At 42.6% G+C, this 25,000-nt stretch overlaps 1 protein-coding gene across 1 annotated transcript in view; it reads right to left on the minus strand.

Annotated features, from left to right (window-relative positions):
* Nucleotides 1-619: 619 nt before the first annotated feature.
* The window catches only part of LOC308302435 (sodium/hydrogen exchanger 2-like), a gene marked incomplete at both ends in the record, with an annotated part of 26,062 nt that continues 1,681 nt past the window's right edge, over nt 620-25,000 (minus strand). Inside the window, 12 exons of the mRNA XM_080746689.1 lie at nt 620-825; nt 1,305-1,368; nt 3,254-3,382; nt 4,932-5,028; nt 6,369-6,512; nt 8,852-8,922; nt 10,669-10,758; nt 11,291-11,487; nt 16,736-16,953; nt 21,434-21,684; nt 22,217-22,457; nt 24,328-24,550. Coding sequence (XP_080602815.1) covers nt 620-825; nt 1,305-1,368; nt 3,254-3,382; nt 4,932-5,028; nt 6,369-6,512; nt 8,852-8,922; nt 10,669-10,758; nt 11,291-11,487; nt 16,736-16,953; nt 21,434-21,684; nt 22,217-22,457; nt 24,328-24,550 — 1,931 coding nt within the window. The remainder of the gene's footprint in view (nt 826-1,304; nt 1,369-3,253; nt 3,383-4,931; nt 5,029-6,368; nt 6,513-8,851; nt 8,923-10,668; nt 10,759-11,290; nt 11,488-16,735; nt 16,954-21,433; nt 21,685-22,216; nt 22,458-24,327; nt 24,551-25,000) is intronic.

Below are 25,000 nucleotides of genomic sequence, written 5' to 3' on the forward strand. Positions count from 1 at the left end.
TTTGTGCCGCACTGCAAGCTTGTACATCTAAACAGGAAAAAAGGGAATATCCGCACTCTCTGGAGTAGTTTCTTGTAGATTTATTAAATCATTATTTCACAGCATCTCACCGAATAGACGGACCGGTTTCGGCCGTGTGGCCTTCCTCAGCGTCTCTAAACACAGCTTGTACATCTGCCATCTTCTTTACATTTTTTGAAAGATCTTGAAAGTGTGAGAACTACTGATTTAACAGGCATTCGTAGAATCTGCCTCAGGTTTTAATGGGCTAAGTCATGTCTGGTTGTTTACGCCGCATGTATCTATTCTGCATCTAGCATTTGGCAAGACCCACATTCAGAGTGAACATTGTTAACTAAAGTCTTTGCTTCTGGGGGTCCCTGGAACAAAATATTTTTAGATGGCAGTCCGGGGCCAAATGCATATCATTTTGGGGGTCCTTTGACATGACAAAGTTTGAGAACACTCAGAAAACTGTTAGGATTTAGAAGACATTTGTAGAATCAGCCTACCGGTATATCGGTGGTTCTCAAACTTTGCCATGTCAAGGACCCCTCAAAATTACAAGTATTTGGCCACGGACCCCATCTCAAAATATTTTGTTGTCAAATGCCTGTTATTATTCGCTCTCCAAAGCAAAGCTGAGCTGCTTCTTGGGTACTCTGGCTGCGGTGGCCTGCTGCTGCGAGAGGCTCTGGTTCTCTCTGGCCGGGGAGTCCGGTTCGGCCAAGCGGGCCTGCTGGACAGGAGCTGGCTGGGGGGCCGGGTGGCTCATGGAGTCTGGTCCCGCCGACGCAGCCTGGACTGGGGTGCTCATAGAGCAGACTAGAACAAAGTAGGGAAAGGCGAGCAACATAAAAACGCCTTCTAAATCCTTACCTTTTTATTCAAGTAAATTATTATTATTTTAATATTGCTATAAGCTGTATACAGCAACAACAACACCAAAAGGGGTTCCCGGATTGAAAGGTATTGGTGTTCCCAGTCGAAATGGGTTAAAGTAGTAGTAGTGATATTCTTTGTTAAAATAAGTGTTAAATAGCTCTGTATTCTCTACTATAAAAAATTGTGAAAATAATGTTTTATTCACAAAAGGTTAACTTTTGCTTTTTTTACTTTATGCATTGTTGTCGCCAAAATCAACTGTACTGTAGATCTAGTCAAATAAAATCATATGCTATTTAGTTGACTAAATCTAGACTAGATCTTAAACTCTTCAGATGACTAATATATGACTAAAACTAAATTACATTTTATTGAAAAGACTATGACTAAAATAAATCAAAATGAACACTGAATTGTACCTGTGTGAGAGCGAGTGAGTCCTGTCCTCCCCCTCTGTGTTGCACTCAGCTCCCCATCTTCTCCCTGTCACACGCCAGCAAACATACATCCATGTATATATACTGTATGCATACAGTTCATATTAGAGACTGGTAAAATCAAGATTATTATTTGTGTTAACTAACTATTTCAACCTTGGCCAAAGGAGTGGCCATATGTAAACTAAATAAAACAATGACTTGTGCTCGCTTTAATTACCCCTCTCCCTTATGGTGGCTCCTAAACGCATAGACTAAATGCTCCTGCACTGTTGGATGTGTAATGATGATGTATGATATACGCCTCAAATTGCCTGTAATTGAATTAATCAAATCAGTGTTCCTTCTTGTATACAAGTGATTGGACCTTGGTGATTTCAGCTGTAGGTGAACTCTGACCTTTTGTATAAAGTGAATCTATGTGATGTGAATGTTCTGATGAAGGCTCATAGCCGAAACACGGAAGCATTCGTTTGTTGGTGTCTGTGTACAGTGTACGGAAATGTGAGTATGTGTCCTCCATTGATTTGAAGTTTTGGATGTGCTACCTTTTTGAGATCATTTTCAATTCCTACCTTTCATTTATACCGGATTTTGGGTCTCCCACTCCTCTCAGAAAACCCATTGCTGATGTGCAACCTTTCTGTCTTATTTAAAAATCACACCTAGTGTGAAGTGAGCAGTGCTATTTATGAGTTAATTTCATTAATTAGCTAATGGGACCGTGGGCGTACAACAAACTTTGAGCGGCGCCGTTTGTGCCAAGATGTAGGCCATATCTAGACCAGATGTAGGCCACACTTCAGAGCCCGGACATCTGTTGGGCACCAGAGATTCTTTTGGGACCGGTCAAAGCCAGATGTTGGAGCTTAGCTCCTTCCAGGAGCTCAAAAATCAGTACTATTTAGTCTCCTCTCCTGCACTGATAAATGTTAGTACTTTCACACAGATATCGTCGTTGTCGGGTGGAAACCTTGTATTTCCAAAACCGTTTGTTTTGTATTCATCATTTTAAAATGATTTAAGCTAGTGAAAATAGCCGATCTACAAGCACAAAATGCCTCACAGAGCGAGGCGTTGTGTGCTTGTAGAGCTGCTTTCTTCACTACTTTTGTGCGACAGTCTTGTATGCTGAAGCAGGGCTTTACTTTACGAAAAAACGTACACATCTGAAACTTGGAGATACAAGGTTTCTGCCCGACAGTGACGATATACAGTATTCGGTTCTTGACGGATGAGTGCAATTTGATGTACTTCTGGGACATTTAAATTGCTCACAGAGATTGCTCTAACATTTTTGTCCAAAGAGCCACCTGAAAGGTTTTGTATGAAGAGCAAGTCCATTAAGCAATGCACCTTTCCTCTGCATTAGAATAATATTTCCCACCTTCACTTGAGCCGTGTATTTACAGTTTACACCAGTGGTTCTCAAAGAGGGGTCCTTGGGTCCCCAAATTTTAACCCTATATACATCAGCCATTTGTACATTTGATTGCTGATTTACTGATATTTAAAAAATATATCTTGACATTTTTTAAATATTTAAAGAACACAAATCCCTTGCACATCATGTTTTCAGATGGGGTTTTGCAGCCAAATGTTGCATATTAATTTGTGGGTCCTTGACATAAATCTTTTTAAGACCTTCTGGTTTACACAAAGGGATTCCAGAAAACCCCAAAAGCTCAAAAGAGAAAAATGTAATTCATTTGGTTAAATATGAACTTGTTATCCATAATTCCACAGGTTAAGACAATTAATAATTACCCCAAAGGATTCAGGCCACACTTGCGGTCGCCTGCACTGTATAATTATACATTTAGTGAGAAGCATTCCAGTGTGTGTGTGCGTGTGCGTATGTGTGTGTGCGTGCGTGTGCGTGCGTGCGCGTGCGTGTGCGACACTGTGCGTGCGTGTGCGTGCGCCCGTACCTGTGTCCAGTTTGTGTGTGTGTTAGATGTGAATCTCTCTCCCAGGCTCTGGTGTCTGCGGAGCGGCTTCCTGACCCGGTCAGTGAAGGGGTCCTGGTAGAAATTGTGTCTGCTGTAGGCTGGGGTCTGCTACAGAACCAACACACACATCATGTCATAGACCAGTGGTTTTCAACCAGTGGTCCGGGGACCACCAGGGGGGGGTCCCCAAATTATTTTGGGGGTTCCCCCATATGATTAACTTAATGTGCAGTGCAACATTGTTTTCTCACTCAACAGTAAACAAACCAACATCAAGTTTAAGTGTATAGAGGGTATATGCACTTTTCTAAAGTGACAATTTAAGGACTTTTTAATACCTCTAAAATGACAAATTAAACATTGGCCAAATTGTCAAATATTTGAGGCAGAAACTGTGAAAACAGCCGATCTACATGCTCACAACGCCTCGCGTTGCGATGCGTTGTGAGCATGTAGATCCGCTATTTTCACAATAGAACTGTGTTATACAAAATGTAATGCCTCAACTCTTAGTGCTCGTCAGGGTGGGGTCCCCAGTTCAAATAAGATTATTTAGGGGGTCACGGCCTGAATAGGTCATAGACCAGTGGTCCTTGAGGGGGTTCCAGGTGGTCCCCAAATAAATGATGTAGAGTTGTTAACCAAATGGACCCTTATAGATCTTTAACCCTTGAGGGTCCATTTGGTTTCATTTTACGCTCTCAAGAGTTAAATTACTGTTAAACATCTGAGAAGCTAAATCTCGTCAAATGGCGGTCTGTGGCTCAAATGCAGAATACATAATGGACCTTGATATGAAAATAGCTGAAAGCCACTGTCATAGATCACTGGGGTCCCACAGATCATGTCATAGACCTGGGGTTCTCCACCCTTTACTTTTGTCAATTATTTGGGGGTTCATTTGCAATATCCTCATGGCCATTGCCCACAGGTTTAGAAGCACTGTCATAGACTGCAGGCTTTAGGCAGAGTTTGATTTGTAAAAAGCAGAGGGGTTGGGCATTTCTTTACCAATCAATCCCTATGTAAAGCCCTTTGCACACAGGACAGTTGCGTTTTTTTTCGTTTGCGGCATGAATAAAACGCATTGGATTTGGTGTGCAAGGCTGTGCGGAATCGGCGCTGCGGATCCAAAAAGGAGTCATAAAAGGAGTGATGAGTTTTTTACCGCATGCGACAAGACGCACGAATCGAACTGGTTTCGATCGAGAAAAAAACGCACGGCGGCAGCCACTCGTCGCACGGCTAATTCGGAGCCGGTGTGCATGAGGTCATAGAGAATCATTGTTTTCTTTTCAAAAAAATATATTGTCCGTTTTATCCGTGCGGTTAAACGCGCCTGTGTGCAAAGGGCTTAATTCTTCATACAACAAATCTGCTATTTCAGTTGTATTCAGTCTCACCAGAAGCAGGAATAATACAAAAAAATATGTATCTTCAGTTCTTCACCGGCCATCAAAATTGAGCACAATCAAGCCCTGAATTTAGATTTCAGGAAGCTGTGTGTTTACCTTGCTGTTTAAGATGTGCAGGTTTCAGTGTGTCTACCTTGTTGTTGAAAGTGTGCAGGTTTCAGTGTTCAACTTGTTGTTGAAAGTGTGCAGGTTTCAGTGTTTACCTTGTTGTTGAAAGTGTGCAGGTTTCAGTGTTTGTTTACCTTGTTGTTGAAAGTCTGCAGGTTTCGGGACAGAATGCGCCTGATGCTGTCCATCTCCTCTGGGAGGAGGGGCCTGCTCTGTGAACGAGTGTCAAGTCTGTCAGGAGAGAGGAGGAAGGGACGACATCCCTTCATTATAAGAAACACTTTATTGCCAAGTATACACATACAAGGGATTTACTGTGACTTGTGGTTGAGTGACAACATATCATAAAACAATCAACTCTTAACATTGTGGTACCAAGTGCTGTATACTACTACTACACAGTAAAATCCTCAGTGGCTCAGCAGGTAGAATCACTTGGGAATCAGAAGGTTCCCGGTTCGAGGCCGGTGTTGCTGTCGGAGTGTCCTTGAGCAAGACATACACTGAACCCCTAACTGCTCCCTATGAGCAGGTTGGTGCCATGCATGGTTACCTCCGCCGTTGGTAGGTGTGTGTGAATGGGTGAATGTATTGTACATTGTAAAGTGCTTTGTTATATATACGGAAATGCAGTGAAATTCTGAAGTGTACAAATGGACCTGTGTAAGGTTCCATTTGGTTCCATTTACACTCTTCTTAGTAGATTAACACTATACTACAGTACAGTACTGTGTAGGCACATAACATACAGTGGTACAGGGCTCAAATTAGTGCAATTGCACATTGCATTATGCATTCAGACATAAATAATACAGTAGCATACATCTAGCGATGTAATGATTATTTTCATAATTGAATAATCTCGTTTTAGACCTAGTCTAGTTTTAGGCCATAAAAATAAGGTAAAAATAATAGTAAATGCCCAAGCTCGATGCACTGCAAGCTTGTAAATCAGCTATTTTAGGTGTATGCATGACTCTGTCATAATACAACGTACAGTATATAAACCAGGCTGTGTGTACATTGATCAATCAGATTCATAGGAAGCACAGAGGAGCACGGATGGGAATACTTGGGCATAATGTTTGTATGAGTTGGAGGAGGTTTAAAGCGTATAGAGCAGGGGTCTTCAATGTTTGAAGGCCAAGGACCCCTTAGCTCTGAGAGAGATGAATCAGGGACCCCCACTACATATTGTATAGTTGCAGATTAAAAATGTACATGGATTATTTCATATACAATTTACACTTGACAGCACTATATCATCTGTGCAGGTTGGATTAATGTGTATTTTCATATATTTAACCACTTGAACTGTCAATACTAGTCTGCTCTTCTTTTCCCTCTAGTCTACACCAAACCTCTTTGCCAAAAAATAGCTGATCTATAAGCTCACAACGCCTCGCAGCGCGAGGCGTTGTGAGCTTGTAGATCTGCTATTTGTTGGCTAATGTTCCACTAATAGGAAGGAATATAGGGATGCTAGGGTTCAAGTGATCAAACATGATCACACAAACATTTGGCGGAACCCCTGTTGAAGACCCCTGGTATAGAGGGTTGTTTTTTCTCACGATGAAGGCGGCGCCTCCTCGTCTCCTCTGGCCACGTGGTCGCGTCTCTCCAGCTCCTGGTAAACCCGGAGGATGCTGGAGCGATCCTGCCGGTCCTCGCGGATCAGGATGCGGCGGAGGTACTTCCTGTTGAACTGCTCAAACCTCACACAGGTTCAGGTACACATGAAAGAAGGAGATACAGTAAGATAAGGTCACTGCAGGAGATCGTCAGCTTATAACAATAGAGGGTATGCGCGTGACATCACTGCTGCAGGACGTTTGAGTCTTCTTCTTTCGTGTATCATCATCCTTGATGATTGGTTGACAACATTTTATTTCACAAGATTTCTTGTTACTTAGGGGAGGCCATGGGGCTGGCTGTCGTCTTCTCCCCTTGCTGACGTCGGCTTAGGCAGGGTTTGAACCACTCACCTTCCGTATGAAGGGCATATGCACTAACCACTACACCAACGTCACGCCCCGACGTTTGAGTAATTTGCAACTAGCACTCCCAAACTCCAATGCTCCATGCTGCTCAATGTTTTGCCACTCAGTCTAGATTAGGGGGCAGGTCCCAGTGGACATGCATACCCTCTATAGAAAAAAAACATTGGCTGCAATCTGGAATGTGAAAAACTAGAATGTTATTTTACCATCTTTATACGATACCAGTAAGACACGTAAGGAGCGACAAGCGAGGTCGCGCCATGTCTTGGCCATCTGGCCAGTGATGTATATCGGACCACTTACCCATATATGGAGACCCCTGCCAGGGGTCTCCATATATGGAGATCCATATACTGTATATGGCTGTGAGACCCCAAACATATGCTTACTCAGTTATTTGTTATGTGAAAGTCCTATGCTATGACGTCTATGACATCTGACATCATATACAATCCCTTTTATGCCCATATTATGGAAATCCCTGTCTGTAGAACCAGCCTCACAGATATGGGCTGTCTTCCTCCATATAAGGGCATTCCCATATGTTAGATATGGGCTCAATATTGATGACTATTGATGAATATTGAGATCAGGGATCTCCATATAAGGGCATAAAAGGGATTCTGTTAGTGTGGTTCCCCTGACATCACAGTGATGTCAGAGCGTGATGTCAGATACTAGCATTTTTATGTTTTTACTTTATAGTTTTTACTGTATATGTCTACCTATGTTTTTCTTAGATGACTATTTCTATGCATTTGATGTATTTATGTTGATGAATTGATGTATTACTAGTCAAGCGGCTACAAGTCAATTTATTGATAGGATAGTTCACTTTGTGATCATACAAGCACCAAATTTGGCATGAACAATGCCTAGGACCTACTTGTTCAGAAAAGCAAGTTAGCCACTCAATTAAAAACAAATAGGGTTGGGGTCCCATTGACTTTCTATACAGTAAAATAATACAAAAAAATAAATATGCTTCAAATAGCATGTGAGAGGTCAAACTAGGGGTTTTTCATGGTGCTGAATCCATTGTAAGCATCTGTTTTGCACAAAAAACATTCCTTGGGCTAGAAAGGCCACCACAAAACTATGGTTTAGTGATGAGTCATCACTTTTCACCGTGGTTTTCACGCTTTTATGGGGGCCTTTCTAGCCCAAGGAATGTTTTTCCTGCAAAACAAATGCTTGCATTGGATTCAGGCTCATGAAAAAACCCTAGTTTGACCCCTCACTTGCTACTTAAAGCATTAAAAAAAAGTATTATTTTACTGTATAGAAAGTCAATGGGACCCCAACCCTATTTGTTTTTAATTGAGTGGCCAACTTGCTTTTTGGAAAAAGTAGGTCCAGAGGAAACTGTGCAAAATTTGGTGCTTGTATCACAAAGTGAACAATTATCTCAGTAGAGGCCGGGCTATACCTTTCTTATTGTAAATCGCTCTGGATTAAGAGTGTCTACTAAATGCCTAAATTGTAGGACATCTAGTAGCACTGCCTGATGCTCATAGACCAACATCTCCCCCCAGGGATTCTGTCCTAGCTCAGAGATTAATAATTGCATGTGAAGCAATCATTCAGTGCTATACATTTTAAAACATCTTTGCTGCCATCTGTTGGTACTTGTGGGTACTTTTAATCCATCAGTATCAAACCTATATGCTTTGTCAATCTCAATCTTTCTTTTAAAGGACCCCCAATTTGCTATGCATTTAGCCACGGACCTCCATTTGAAAACTTGAAACCTCTGGGACCCCCAATCTTTTTTTTATATTTTATTATTATTATTGTTATACATTTGGTCCAATACGATCTGCCATTTGGTCCAGAATTCCTTTATTGTAGTTGTAGTATGTCCTGACAGTATATTGATAACAGTGAAACCAAGAATAGCCATTCTTGTACATGCTCTAGCTGTATTGTACATGTAATACGGGCGATTAACACTCAATCATTTGAATGGGGACTGGGGACCCCACGGAACCCCCTCTGGTGCCCAAATTGAGAAACACTGTTTTAGTAGATTGGGACGTATCTGTGATACTCACTTGTCCTTCCAGTAGTGCTGTCCCCAGTAGCCCACCACGTCCTCTATGCCTGCTAACAGGTGGTCCAGGAGCTTAGACACAACACAATATAAAGGGTATAGCAGTGTTAATCATTATTATTTTGCATTATTTATTGCGCCAGCCAAGCACGCAAGTACTGCATTCGGTGCTGTCTGTTCCTGGCCGACCTTACATGCAGGGCCTTTAGCCAATGAGGGAGCAGTGTTCTTGGTGAAGTCAACACCAACAAGTGCGACCTGATAGAAATAACAAGGCGCAAGTTGGCACCTCGACAGAGTGCCAACTAGTCCACCCACATACCGGTACATACAGACAGCACTGAACAGCACCGATCACAGTGCTTGCACGCTCTCCTGGCACAAGTAGGTCGTATATGGTCACGACTAGTGTAGGCTATACGGTATGTGCGTTGGCGCCAACGTGCCTGGCACTTTGGCTGACTGGTCAGCGTGCATACCTGGCAAATCGGGGTCCCGGGTTCGCCTCCCGGCCGTGACGCTACATTGGTGGCAGCGGTACAGAGGGGAAGTATTCATCCCCGGCGGCGGTGTAGGCCTGTCCGGCTAGTAGTCGACGACTGTTCCCCCCTGAGTTGCGTTTGAACCCCCCGGTTTCAAAGTCGATCTTAGATCCTGGCCGGCGCGCGTGGTCGCGCTTCCAGGTAGAGGGGACGACTGTAGGCTATACGGTATGTGCGTTAGCTGTGCCTGGCACTTTGGCTGACTGGTCAGTGTGCATACCTGGCAAATCGGGGTCCCGGGTTCGCCTCCCGGCCGTGACGCTACACTAGTGCACGCAAGTTGGCACCTCGACAGAGTGCAGTTTGATTATTATGGTCAGCGGTGATTTGAAAAAGAATTCAACAAGACGAGAACTGGTGAAAAAAAATAGTTTCTATTTATTTTTTGTCATAAAATAACAGTGATAACCATCACCTGACTGCTTAATTCTATGTCCTTGTACTTCCTCTCGTCTCTGGCATACCTGCTGTATACCAATGATTAGCCATGCAACTCCTTGCAACAAAACCGTTTTAAGGTCAACCACAACAATGCAACTCTGTGCAACTGCCATTGGGGATAATGGTAGCGAGTAGTTGCATGTACCGGTAGTTGCATGTTGCAAGGCGAATCGGATTGGTGTGGTTTGGGCTTTAGGTGTAACACACATTGCATAATACTAACGTATCTAATGTAACGTATTCAATGAGTACAAATTGAGTAATGTTATTGAATTTATTTCAGAAACTTTATTTGTACTTTTTTTAAGCTTCCAACAAATTCAGGCATAGGTCATTGGAGTCTGTCAACCATTCAAATACTTTCATGTTATTGTTTTGTTTCTAAATGATCCTGTGCCAATAGAGGGCACTGCAGTGCAGCTTCTGAGCTTTAGTGTTTAATCATGCCATTGAAATTTAGACTCCTAAAATAGCCTTTTAATACCAAAAATATAATGATCTAAACTGTAAAATGGTTATGGATTTGTATTCCATTGAGTCTCAATGGAATACATTATTCTGTATTCCTCTATAGACCCCCCCCCCCCCCCCCCCCCCCTCTCTCTCTCTCTCTCTGCATACAGCCGATGGAAGTTATGACACAATAATATTGTGTCATAACTTTTAACCACTTTCAAGCTGGCATTTCTATTTTGGGCATGTCATTATAGGCAACATCATTTGCTGTTTTCCTTATTTTGTTTACAACATTTGAAAGTATTAATAGGGCTTGAATGGCTAATAAACCGTAAAGTCATAGGAACTACATTTATCTGACATTTTGAGAGTGTCTCACCCTGCTGTGGATCTCCTCACTGACTGTAGGCAGAGCTCTCTTCTTCCTCTTCACATCCAGCAGTTCCACCAATGGCTTTATGGTCATTCCCTGGAAAGCAAACATGTGAAGATGTGTGCAATATTATACCATGATGGTTCTCCATCCTGGTCCTCAGTTAGGCTTGTCACAATTATTACATAATTGACTTGTCTAATATTTGACTTCATCGCATTTATTTTGTAGCTAGCCTACAAATAAAAATAATGATAATAAATGTATATTAACTATCTTCAAACTGACTTCCCTATTTTGGGCATGCCAGTATGAGCGAAAACATTTCAAAGAGTACTCTTTTAGGCCTACGCTATTTTAAAGAAATTCAGCAATACCAAAACTAGATCTACAAGCTCACAACATGTCTCAATGTGTCTGTTGTGAGCTTCTAGATTGTCTCTTTTCATTAGACAATGAAAATAGACAGGGGTTAAATTGGCTAGTAAAGTACACAGCTAATAGGATGTTGGCAAGTGGTTTCTCATTAGCAGCTACAGAATGTTGAATCCATCTATGGCAAAATATAAAGGCTATTGGACTGTGTCCATTATCACTTAAACCCTAAACAAGAGTGTGTTCGTTTCACCTGGACAAACACAGTGAAGAGGATGACCACGATGGTCGTCGTGATGAAGAGCCTCTTCTTGGGGAAGTCGTCAATGAGGAAGACCAGGGAGAAACAGATTGCCCCTCGCAGGCCGCCGTAGGCGATGATGAACTGGTCTCTGAAGGTCACAGCGTTTCTCCGTAGTTTGTTCACCACAGCTGTCAGCAACAGAACTCCTGGACATAGTATAGGAGGGCAAACCAGCTCAGCGTACCGGTCATTCAACTGCCAGCTTGGGTTATTATGAACCGATACGATGCACCACCAGCACTGGAATTGTTCAGAAGCCAACCATAGAAGACTATATACCAGAGGTCTTCAACGTTTTCAGGCCAAAAGAACCCCTTAGTTGAGAGAAAGATGAAGCAGGGGCCCCCACAACCTTTTCATAAGTTCCATATAGTTTTATCGTTTGACAGCACAATCATCAGTGTATTCTGGATTCATGTCAATTTGTGTTTTCAGATATTTAACCACTTGAACCATCAATACTTAATAAACTTGACCTTTCACTCTGTACTTGGTCTGCTCTTTTTCCCCCTCTACACCAAAACTCGCTGCCGAAAATAGCCGATCTACAAGCTCACAACGCCTTGCGCTGTGAGGCGTTGTGAGCTTGTAGATCTGCTATTTTTGGCTAAAGTTCTCAGAATATGGACACTAGAAGTGATTAATACAAAAAAAGATTCTATCACACAAAGATTTGGAGGACCCCCTAGGGGTCCCGGACTCCCTGTTGAAGACCCCTGCTATATACTGTAGGGCTCTATTTTGATTATCTTAAGTACCAGCTCTTATGCCTTAACTTATAGGCCTGTCCATACTGTCTCCGACCACCAAACCTTTCGTCTGAGAGTTTCCGACTTTCGACCTGCAGCTTTCGGAACTCTAATTCAGTGTAATGCTTTTCAGAAGATGCGAGTGACGTCATTTTGTAGTTGAACAAGACCTTTCCGACGAAAAGTTTGGTTGTCGGGGACATTATGGTCATTTGACAATTTGGCCAATGTTTGACCAGTTTCTATAGTAGTTTATTTTGTTGATTACTTTTGATGGAGTAATGGTCTTTTTTCCTAATGGAAAGGGACAACCCACCACAAGAGCACTTGCTTTATTGCACTTTACTTCATCATTTTATTACCAGTCCATGCGTCCTTGACGTGGTTCTCGAATGAGGGAGGTCATATTTGTTTGTTGGTTTGATGTGGCTGTCAAACTTGCATTTTGTCGACAGAACATTGCTGACATCAGGAACACCACGGCTTAAGGACACTATACTTGGGAATCTCAGCTCTGATGGGATATTTGCATGAGTGATTGATTGCATGGCTCACAGAGAAAACACTGCGTTGGGTAGTTTGGTTCAGTGGCATGACGGTTATAGAACGTGTAGACTGACGGGGCCTGAGTTTTAAGCTTATAATGACCGGTGGATGATGACAATTACAGTTTGACATGTTTTTCTCACTGTACATTTGGTTGCTTTCATTTTTTTCTCACTGTACATTTGGCTGCTTTCATGCTGGAAATGTGGATGGCATTTTTTACTTTTGAGGAGCAGGCATGATCGCCTCTTTTGGGAAGAATTGTCTACAGTGGCAAGATCAGCTGTGCCTGTGGCTGGCTGGCTGCACGACACGACCGCGCCCGATGGTGATTCACGGATCTCATAACGGTGATAAAAGCTGTCAATGTGGGTGGGCCCAGATTCAAACTGTCTGGGCCTGTACCCACCAAGGAACACCCATAGATCCACCACTGGTTCACATCCTTCATGGTAAAACGTTGCTCTTATCTCCATAGGCCTTGTACCAAATACTGATATTTGACCCCCCACATGTGACGTCATGAGGGTCTGTCATCATCAGCATCATCAGCAGCAGCACCACTCACTTCACACTGGTGTGTCGCTTCGTGCCGCGTTTTGAGCTTGTAGATCTGCTACTTTTGCTATTTTGGAATTTGAATCCCGAGAAGCAGTGGTGGAAAAAGTACTAAAATGTTTTACTCAAGTAAAAGCATCACTGCAGTATAGAAACACTCTGGTACAAGTAAAAGTCCGGAATTCAAAATGTACTTAGAGTAAAGGTACGAAAGTATTGGCATAAAAATATACTTAAAGTACCAAAAGTAAAAATACAAAAATGTAACCTAGGTATACATTAGGGCTAAAGTGGATGTATGTTTTATAAAACTATAATTTATATCTTTAGTAACTAGTTACTAAAGTTTGAAAATAATTGTAGTGGAGTAAAAGTACAATATTTGGATCCGAGATGTTGTGGAGTAGTAGTAAAAGTATAAGAAATTTGAAATACGCCAGTGAAGCACAAGTATCTCAAAATTATACTTAAGTACAGTACTTAAGTAAATGCACTTAGTTACTGTGGTTCTCAACCTTTTCAGGCCGTGACCCTCAAAAGAATCATATTTTAACCAGGGACCCCCACCCTGACTAAGAGTTGAGGCATTACATTTTCTAGAACACGTGTTGTTAGCATGTAGATCGGCTATTTTCAAAATGTCTGCCTCTAATATTTGACAATTTGGCCAATTTTTAATTTGTAATTTAAGAAGACTTTAGAAATGTGCAGATGGGTCAGTGACGTGACGCCCCAAAAAATGTGTTTTTAAAAAAACTTTAAATTGCAGGCATAAAAGTTATTTACTTTTGTTCTACTCACTCTCAACCTTATGGAAATACATTCTGTTTTTAGATATTTTATTGGAATCAGACTTTATTCAGCAGTTTGTTGTACTTGTGCCTAAAATCGTCATATGGTGTGACATGAAAATAATTGTTCATAAAATGAAAATGGAGTACATCTTTCTTAAGTTACTCACTTTATCAAAGTCCTTTATCATAACTAACCAGTGATCCACTATAGTTTTTTGAAAATTAATTATATCTGTATGTTTTTTTCATAATCGACACTCTGTGTGAGGCCCATGTTCATGATCTTACAACATATTTTAAATGTATTCTGTCAAAACTTTCTCTAAAATTACACAAATATTTGTGACTCTTCCTGATAATATTCTCTATGTAATGCATAAACATTTTTTTGGTTTAATCATTAATAAAGGTATGATTTTTCACTATTTGGAATGTCACACCAAATGATTTAGTGTCACACCGTATGATCATATCTTCATGTGTCAAAACAAACTGTGTTTAACCTACCTATTAGTGAGTACTGAACTTTACTGATTGATTAAACAATTACCCAGGATAACATGGCCTTAATATTTCTGAACAGGATATTATTGTAGGGCTTTAACATGGGATAAGAAAGAATTGTAGTAGTAGATGGATGATGAGGATGTGCACAGGAATGCTACACACACCTAAGTCTTCTGCCGGCCCACGGCAGAAGGATCCTAAAGAGACAATAAGGCGCATAGCCACACTTGGAGCCAAGGCAACATTTTATTAACACCAATTAGTGGAAACAGAACTCAGCATTCAGGTAAATTGCTTTTTTCCGAAGTCTCCTGAACTTGAACACAGCATTTTGTGTTGAACAAATGTAATTAGGAATCATGACATTACACCACATCTCCACTAGCTAAAGAGTGCTGGGTTGCGCAACTCCAAAAATAGCTGATCTACAAGCACAACGTGTTGAGCGCTTGTAGATCAGCTATTTTCGCTAGTTTTGTCTCGGGTCCTACCTTAACACTGTCCACTGTCCAGTCCAGTGAGTGAAAGTACAAAAGTATTAGATCAGATTAGATTATACATTTAGACTGTATTGTACATCAGCCAGTCGTATTTGGTGAGGGTAGCAAACCGGCTGCCTTGTTGTGGTTCTGCTATGCCACAGACAACCTCCTGCTCTTCTTAGAAAATGCAGTCTCGCCCCTTTGGCTCCTCTCTCCTTGCTGGGTCATTGTTTAGTTTCTCCCTGTACTTTCTCGTTCTCTCAGCACTTGTCATTTCCCAGCTGACAAAAGAAAATGGAATGTATAGTTTAAGACAAAGAGAAAATATTGTTTAGATTGAAACAATATGTTAAGGTTTCTGTGAAGGGGTTTCTGCTCTGTCTGATGAATTTGAAGTATCACTGAATGAAGCTAAATTACATTTTATGTAAAAATGTTTAAAACAAATGTTTAAATGTACAAAAGAAACATGGAACTTTGTTATTTATTGTTATATCTGTAGTTAAATACAGTATAAATCATATGGTGTGACAATCAAGTCATATGGCGTGACAAGCAGACCTGTCACACCATATGATTAAGTGTCACACCATATTACTGTTTTCTGCATTTAGGTTTACCTTGAGGCTACTATGTACATATTAGCATGCTAACAGCATGCTAGCTATAACAAAGCAGCCTAGATCTACATGGAAATATGACCAAAACTTCAAATAACTTAAGCTTTTTTTAAAGAAAAGGTGTCACACCAAAAGACATCCAGAATGGTGAGTTTGTGAACGTTTCAACAAGATGGCATTTCATGAAAATGTTAAAATCATAACTCACCTCAGACACCTGTCTTGCAGTTGTGCTGGGAGTGCTGAATAGCCTTACAGAAGAAGGACCTCTCTAGCCAATAGGTGTCCAAATAATTGCCTGTTTAATTTTTCCAAACTAGTGTCACACCAAATGATTTTGGGTTGGGGGACAAAATGTTTTTGATCAGAAATGACTGAAAACATTATGCTTTGACTTTGAAAAGATATAGGCTCAAAATAGACATTTTTTTTAGCCTAAATTCATTTTCAAATGATTTTTAGCAATTCTTTTTCTTAGTTTTATTCAAGTTCCCACTTTGAGAAACAAGGTCAGGACAGTCACACCATATGAGTTTTGCCATGTTTGGTTGAAGATTCTGAAGAAATGAGGAATGAAATGTTTTAATCTTGAGTAAGTTCACATAAAGCTTAATGTCCTGCACAATATTCAGAAGGTTTTTGACAAATATATTTTTTATTTATACATGTTTGACACCGAGGACAGCGAAAACGTTACGTCACGTCACCCACCCAGATATACCTTAATGCTGGTTTGTTTACTGTTCAGAGAGAAAACAGTGGTGCAGAAGTAAACAGTTTTGATGTTCCCAACCGACAGTCAGAGAGGATAAATGCTGTTTTAGTGTTTTCCCCCTTGATGTTAAAGCAGGGTATGTGAGGGGCTTGTGATCATAGGCTTGTGATGATTCTTCTTTGTGTGCTTTATTTTCGGCAGGCTTAACACATTTAGCCAAGTATCCCTGTGGTTGCACGTGACCGTTGCCAGCCAATAGCATTACTTGGGTACTTGGGTATGAAAATAATGATGGCGACACCCATACAAGGGCAAAAAAAAGCTTCATTTTTGCTGCATAGAAACGAATGGGTTCCCACCGTCCATATTTTTTACAGTCTATGCTCCCTACCTGTGGCCCTCCAGTGTTTTCCCTCTCCCTACCTGTGGCCCTCCAGAGCAAGCAGAGCAGGAGCGTGGAGCAGACGAAGGGCCAGCTCCACATGTGGACGTCCTGTATGGTGGACACGCCCAGGAAGATGAAGATGAGTGTCTCGCTGACGCTGCTCCACATCTTCAGGAAGTACTGGATGCTGGTGTTGCTGTGCTCCGAGACGTTGGCCTCCACGTACTGCTTCATGGTCACGGCGCACGTCACTATGCTGAGACGGGAACGGGACAGAGAGATGGCAAATTCAACCTTTTCAGTGTTTTAACCCTATTCTGGGCATGTTGTAACAAGTGAACATTTGGCAGAAATAGCAGTTATACAACCACTGAGAGCGTGTGGATCAGCTACTCTTTTGTGTATAAGGAAACTTTTAACCTTTTTTTCACAATTTGTTCCCTGGTGACAAGGCTGTGGACTGGACATTTGTACATGTTATTTTCTTTAGACGGTGGTTCTGCTACAGGTGGCTGCCACATTTGCTCAGCAACTGGTGGCTAGCTGCGTTGCCTCCTGCCCAGAAAATTGCCTGCCGTGTGCGCGTGCACACTGCATGAGTGTGCTCAAAGCGCGAGGTAGCGCCCGCCGCGCAGTGCATTGTGGGGCGGCAGTGCTCGATTAGTGACCATCGACTGTACCCTACAAATCCAGATACATTGTTGGATATTTGAGTCCACTATATTAGGGTACAATAATGCTCACTATACATTCCGAGTTCCGACACTACTTCAAAATGGCGGAACCCCCATATAGTACACTATAATAGGGAATAGGGCGGATTTCGGACACAGCGTCAGTCTGATTCAGGTTGAATCGTGGGGGCGCGTTGGGTAGATTTGAAGGGGTCTACGAAATGGTACACATCACACTTGAAACCCGCACTTAGTAGTGTCCAACCCCCGAATTGAGAAGGAGCTCATGTAAAGGTATTATCTAAAACTAAAAGGAAAATAAATGAACTGAAACTAAAATAAAAACAACAAATTAACAATGTAACAAAATAATAAGAAATATAATTACATTGAAAAAAAGTATTGAATACAGTATTTCAACTAGCACCGAGCGGCAGGCCGCATGAACATGTGCGGCTGCGTGCACGTGATGTGCACGTGACGTCATGAAAATAGAGTTCCAATAGTTAAACTAGAAATAGCAAAAGTCATTATATACCAGTTTACGCCTTGTGAACATTGGGGGAGTGAACGCAGGATTGACTCCAGAACTTAACTGCACAAACATATATCTGTGCACACTACTACTCTGATCATGAACCCATTTCCATTACACTCCACACTACAAGACTACGTTAGCCTAAATACATTCACCACTACATCAAACAGCCTCTCACCACACCTAAACATGCCTCACAACTACTTCATAGTACTTATGCAGAAATAACCCATCATCCCCCTGGCAGTGGTTAGTACTAGTTTGGTTATCTTGTCATTACTTGCGCCAGCAGAGCATGCAAGCAGGGTGATGATAGCTGTCTGTGGGTGTGTATGTTATGTGGGTATGTATGTGGCCATATTTGGCAATGGGGCCAGCCAATGAGGAGAAAGTAACGCGAAATAACTAGGCGTTGACTAGATGACTAGTCTCTAGTCACCTCATATTGGCTATGGCACTCATTTCGGCCATAGGAGTATGGAAACGCCCTACCTAACTGGGCCCTAATGGGCCGGCCCGAGGCCCTGTCTGGCCTTACTAATTACCTACCCGGCCCGAAAATGTCATGCCCTGTTAGGGCAACCACACTAATACAATCCCTTTTATGCCCATATATGGAGATCCCTGATTTCATCAACATTAAGCCCGTATCTGGGAATGCCCATATATAGACGTATTGTGTAAGTCATCTCCATATTTGGAAAGATATGGCCACATTTTGGCCACATTGTGTCCAACTTAAACAACCAACCAGGTCTGTGCATTTTGGTCAAAGTTGATCCCATGCTAAAGCGCCAGCACTCCCCCAGCAGTCTGCTGTCACCCAGGCGGTTGCATGCACGCCATGTGCGTCTCTCCCTTAGTGTCAGGATCTGTCTCCGTATACCCTTATTTTTAGTGTTGTTCTAGTGTTTCCTGTATTACCAAGTTACTGTTGCCTGTCTTGCCTCACCTCCCTGTGTATAGTTAGTGTTGATGTATATGGAAATTCTTCGAACATGTTTTTTTATCTTAATTTTCCATTTATTTTTAAATGTTTTATTTTTTATTCTCTCATATCTGCTATGAGGCCGATGCATCCTTGAATTTCAAACATTCCTATAACTAATCACTGTATTTTACTCCTTGAATAAGTAGGATAGGCTTCTACAAGCTTTCAGCTTCAGCCTATTCCTTTTGACCACATGTAACAATGACTAAGTGGATATATGACTTGTAAAAATGTGAGTGATCAAATAAACTAAACTAAACAATAGTTATTGTTCTCCACCTGTGTCCTGTTAGTCTTGCAGCCAATCATTTGTTAGTCTTATGTCTATTTAAACCCCCCACTTCCTTGTGTGTACTTGTCAACATCTTAGATGTTTGTTATGGTGTTCAGTCCTAGTTATGTTCTTTGTATTCTCCTGCATCCATTTGTGTGTTCCTGTGTTTTAGAGAATAAATCATCTTTCATTTGACCTGCTCTGCCTCTTGACTGTCTATTCTGCAATTGGGTCCTACATCTACTGAGCTGCACCGTGACAATTAGGGCGTCTTACTGGTAGCCTAATGGCTATGGAGCCACTGAAATAACAAAATTGCAATTGCAATTGCAATTGAGTGCAGTCTACACTTGAAAACAGCATTGGAGTTCAGTGGATGAAGCAGCATTTCAAATAGAAAATGTGTAGAAATAAGGACACATGCGCAAATCTGTCCTGTTACACATGCATGTCTACGACATCAGAGCAGAGCTCCAATCAGCTTATATAAGATGTCGCAGACATACTAGAGATTGAGACAGAAACAGCGAGACAATGTTGTACTGGGCGGTGTCTGTGACAGGAGAAGCGGTGTGTCCGGAAACAGGACCAGAAAAACACCTGTTTTCTTATCCTGCTGTGCCAGTGAGGGATAAGGTTTTCTGCTTTGGAGGGTTCCGTGACGGAGATACCCACGACACGGGTCAGATTGAGGTGCACGTCTTCAACACAGTGACTTTGCAATGGGTGAAGTTGCCCCCAGCGGCATCTAGAAGAGGAGGAAGACGTCCTTTTGAGGTTCCCTCCATGCGTTGGGGCCACACAGCTGTACTGATAGAAGACGCCGTCTACCTCTGGGGTGGGCTAGTGAATTGTATGATAATGATAGAACCATACAACAACGTCCCTAGAACCATGGACGGAGAATGCAGGGACAACGCTCTTTATTCATTTAATATCGACACCCACAGATGGTTCAAGCCCTGTGTTTCTGGAACTGTTCCAGAGGTGAGGGCCGGCCACTCTGCTTGTGTTTTGGAGAGGGTGATGTATGTCCATGGAGGACTCAACTACATGGATGAAAGCACTAATGATATCTACAAGTTGGACACCACTACAGTAGTGTGGTCTTTAATCAACACCAGTGGCACTACACCACCCGTTTCAATTCATCACTCTGCCACCGTCATTGGGACAAAGATGTTTGTATTTGGGGGCAGAGAGGGGAACGACGACGACGACGACTACAACTACAACAACATCAGAATATTTGACACAGAAACCAACTGCTGGCTGAGCACGCCTTCCGCGCAGCTCCGTTTAGCAGGACGTCTGTGGCATTCAGCCTTTGCCTACAACGGAGAGCTGTACATATTTGGTGGTAGCAAATGTAGTCCGAGACCGACATGCAATGATCTGAGGAAATACAATCCAGAGACCTTCTCCTGGAAGAAGGTTAAAGCCAAGGGGAAAGGCCCTCGTCCCATAACTTGTACGAGCTATTGCATGGTTGGTGATCGTGTCCTCCTCTTTGGATACACAATCCATTCAAAACCCATCTTACAGATCTTACATGTAAGTCCTAGTCTGAAGACGTTATGCAAGCTAGCAGTTACTCAGTACGATCTGGAGCAGTCTGGACTCCCACACAACATCAAGTGGGAACTTAAACCTACCAACAACAACAGAATGATAAAGAAAAAGGAAAGAAAAAGAAAACTTTGAGTTCTTGAATTAATCACTGGGTGTGATTTTTACTTGAGCCGTGACCATGGCAGGAATTTCAGGGAAATTAAACCAATCCAGTAACTTTGATTGGTGCATGGATCAGATTGTAAAAAAATAAATTTATTTATTTCACAGCAGAATTGTAAAAGCATCCTTAACTTGTAAATTCAATGAATTCTTTCAATGGACTAAAATCTTGTTTTATTTGATGGCCTTCCTGCCCTGGCATTTGGCCTTTGTGCCCTCAAAAATGGACAACATCAAAGGCCATGTGGCCGTTGTTGCCCCTAAAATGAAGAAATTCCAGGCCTGGTCGACCCGTGACCCATAAAAATGTGTCCGACGTGACCCACAAATGGGTCCCGAGTCTGACCCAGTTTGGAGAAACAGTGCTTCACATCACCTCGCGGTGCGAGGCGTTGTGTGCTTGTAGATCTGCTATTTTCACTATTTTAAATCATTTTCTAAAATGATAAATACAAAAGGAACCGTTTTGGACATACAAGGTTTCCACCCGACAACGACAATATATAGGTAGGTAGCAGCACTCACGCCATGATCCCAGACAGGTGGAGCATCTCGGAGGTCAGGTAGGACAGGTAGGAGTAGAGGAAGACAAACAGGGGTGCGATGACGGGGGCTCTGGAGGTGAACCTGGAGGTGAGAGCGGCCACCAGGCCAAAGAACAGGCCCACGCACAGCCCCCCCAGGCCCACCACCACCACCCTGCAGCCCCCCAGCAACACGTCCAGACCAGACACGGACGGCAGGCGCAGGAATGACTCGAACAGCTTGTAAAGGACCTGGAGGAGGGGAAAAAAAGAGACAGGACCCACAGGGAGATTTAGCCGTAGTAGGGCATAACAATGGGCGTGGTTTAAAAATCTGCCATTCATTTTTCCCATAAAGATTTACAAAAATATTGATATCAATTATTTTAAGCTCTAGAATCAAGCAATACAGTATACAACATCTAATAAATACCCTTAGTTTCGCATTTCTTTTTTTCTTTTTTTTTTCACAAAGGATTTATGGTGATTCACCAGGATCCCGGATGGCTTGATATAGGCTTAAAATAATTGATATACATTACAGACTCATAAGGGTCCATTTGGTTTCTATTTAGCATGGGGCCCCCCTGGATCTCCCTCAAGGACCCCTGGACGCCTTTGAGAACCAGTGATTTAGACTAGAGCAGTCTCAAAGTGGATTCCAGGTTCCTTATACAAATGGTTCCATTTGTACACTGTCAGAGTTAAGAGGAGACCTTGACATGTAAAGGTTTGAGAAACACTGATTTAGAGGGATCCTCCTCCTCCTCCTCCTCCTCCTCACCACTGTGACGGCGTCGTTGAGCAGAGACTCCCCGAACACCAGGATGTGGAGCTGTTCGTTGACGTGGATCTCCTGGAAGACGGACAGCACGGCCACGGGGTCCACGGCCGCGATGAGTGAGCCGAACAGCAGGCAGTGGAGGAGGGACACGTCCCCCAGGGAGCCCGGGGACAGCAGACACACGCCGTACAGGGACATGCCGATGCCCAGCACATTCCACAGCGTTCCCAGCACCGCATACCTGGAGACATGGGACATGACGGGGACGGGGCCAGGGACAGGACATAGTGGGTATAGTTGTGGTATATCCTCTTATCTCCATATTTTAAAGAGGTGGTGCCATAGTTTTGTACTTTTTTTTTCCTGTTTTGTATGTATCTATGGAGTTAACATTACTCTAATAGACCCACAGATGTGGTTATAATATGCAAGTGAATTTGTGGTTACTTCCTGAAAGCCGAAAGCCTCTCTGTCTTTCTGTACAGTTTTTTTGAAAAGAATATTTTTCCAAGTATAATCATAATACCTGATGATTATGCTTCACACAAAAGCATCAAAAGTAGCAGATCCAGATCTGTTGCAGATTGCACATGCACACACGCTTTTAATTGAGTTATTTGGCCAGGAGTATTTATTCTATAGCACAGATTTTTAATATACCAAGATAGTGCAACCTAAACGGAGCCACTAGAGTGCGACATGGTACACAAATCCTAGAAATAGCCCGAAATAGCCTTCTAAGTGGGCACATAGTGGGCAAATCTCGTGAATGTCCTGTTTACTGGTTCTAGATCCCAGGAGAGTGTGTCGCTGGGACAGAGAAAGGTCGATAATAATAAAGTTATGTATATCAAACATATAATTTTGCGAATGTCTGTCTGTCTGTCTGAGTGAGTGTCTGTCTGAGTGAGTGTCTGTCTGTCTGTCACAGCGTTTCTCCTCAGTGGCTGGAGCAATTGATCTGAAATCGCATCACCATTAGCATATGAACACACCTGACATAACTGTGAAGCCCGTTTGTCACTTTCACAAATCATATGCTGTATATTAGCATTTTTATGGTGTATCTATATCTATTCTGCATCTAGCATGAGGCATATCTATTCTGCCTCTAGCATGAGGCAACATGTTTAACCAGCTGTGTGTGTGTGTGTGTGTGTGTGTGTGTGTGTGTGTGTGTGTGTGTGTGTGTGTGTGTGTGTGTGTGTGTGTGTGTGTGTGTGTGTGTGCAGGCGGGTGGGCGGTTGTCTGGCCCTGTTACAGATGTTGTCCAAAAATCATGCAGATCGGTACACAGTATCTCTATAGCCATTAAACGAAACGGGTATTTCTTACATTGATGCTCCTACATATTATCATGCAAGCACCAGTTAAAGTTACTTTCCATCCTTCATATACTGTGTGCACAGTGCACACCCCATAACCCACACACTGCACATCATTTCGGAGCTCATATCTTTGAACGGGTAAGGGCTAGTATATATAAATGTTGGGAATATTATGTGGCTTGTGTGACGATCGGGTCCAATATTTAGTTGAGTGACCGTGGGGCTAAAGAATGTTTCAGAAGCTGTGTTCACGTTCACTCTCCCCTTGGAAATGAATAGACTCCAAACCTACTTCTGCCTCCTAAAAAGGTGTCAACTTAGGTCATTCGGAATTTCGGGAACCCGGAAACGCTGTATCTTGCTATCGCCTTCATGGTCTATACTTTGAGCCAAGTCTTATGGGTTTGAGTAAATGGTAAATGGTGCATTTATATAGCGCTTTTATCCAAGGCGCTTTACATAGATTGTGCATTCCATTCACACACACATTCATATACCGGTGGCGGAGGAAACCATGCAAGGCACCAACCTACTCACCGGGAGCAATTAGGGGTTCAGAGCTCAGGGGGAGCCCGGATTTGAACTGGGAACCCTTCGGGAACTCTTCGTGCTCTAATAACGGTTTCTCTACCCCTGAGCTATGCCGCCCCACTGTACTTGTCCACCACTGTCTAATACACACACACGCACACACACGCACACACCAGAACGCACACACGCACGCACACACGCACACGTGTGTGCGCGCGCGCACACACACACACACACAGTCATCCACTCTACCACAGGATGGTTCCAAGGTTCTCGAAGAAGAGCCTCCCCGGCAGGAAGTAGCCCGCGTCCAGAACGATGGGCGGCAGCAGGAACAGGAAGAAGGCCTCAGCACTCAGAGTGGGCGGGGCCGAGTGACGGACACCGTAGATGACTCCGCCCACCAGCAGGCCCACCATGATGAGGAGGCAGCTCTCCGGGACCACAGCGGGTACGCGACCCGACCAATGAAAACCTGATGGGGGGAAAGAAGAGAAACAGTATGTTTGTACAGTATTGCAGGGTTCCCCAATTAGCAACCAGATACGCAGAGCAGGGATCTCCATATATGGGCATAAACAGGTGACATCACACTGATGTCAGATACTCAGAGCAGGGATTTCTCCATAATATATGGGCATAAAAGGGATTCTGTTAGGGATCTCCATATATGGGCATAAAAGGGATTCTGTTAGGGATCTCCATATATGGGCATACAAGGGATTCTGTTAGGGATCTCCATATATGGGCATAAAAGGGATTCTGTTAGGGATCTCCATATATGGGCATAAAAGGGATTCTGTTAGGGATCTCCATATATGGGCATAAAAGGGATTCTGTTAGGGATCTCCATATATGGGCATAAAAGGGATTCTGTTAGGGATCTCCATATATGGGCATAAAAGGGATTCTGTTAGCTGTTAGT

This window comes from Nannobrachium achirus (assembly GCF_963921795.1).
Source record: "Nannobrachium achirus genome assembly, chromosome: 17".
NCBI classification, from domain to species: Eukaryota; Metazoa; Chordata; class Actinopteri; order Myctophiformes; family Myctophidae; genus Nannobrachium; species Nannobrachium achirus.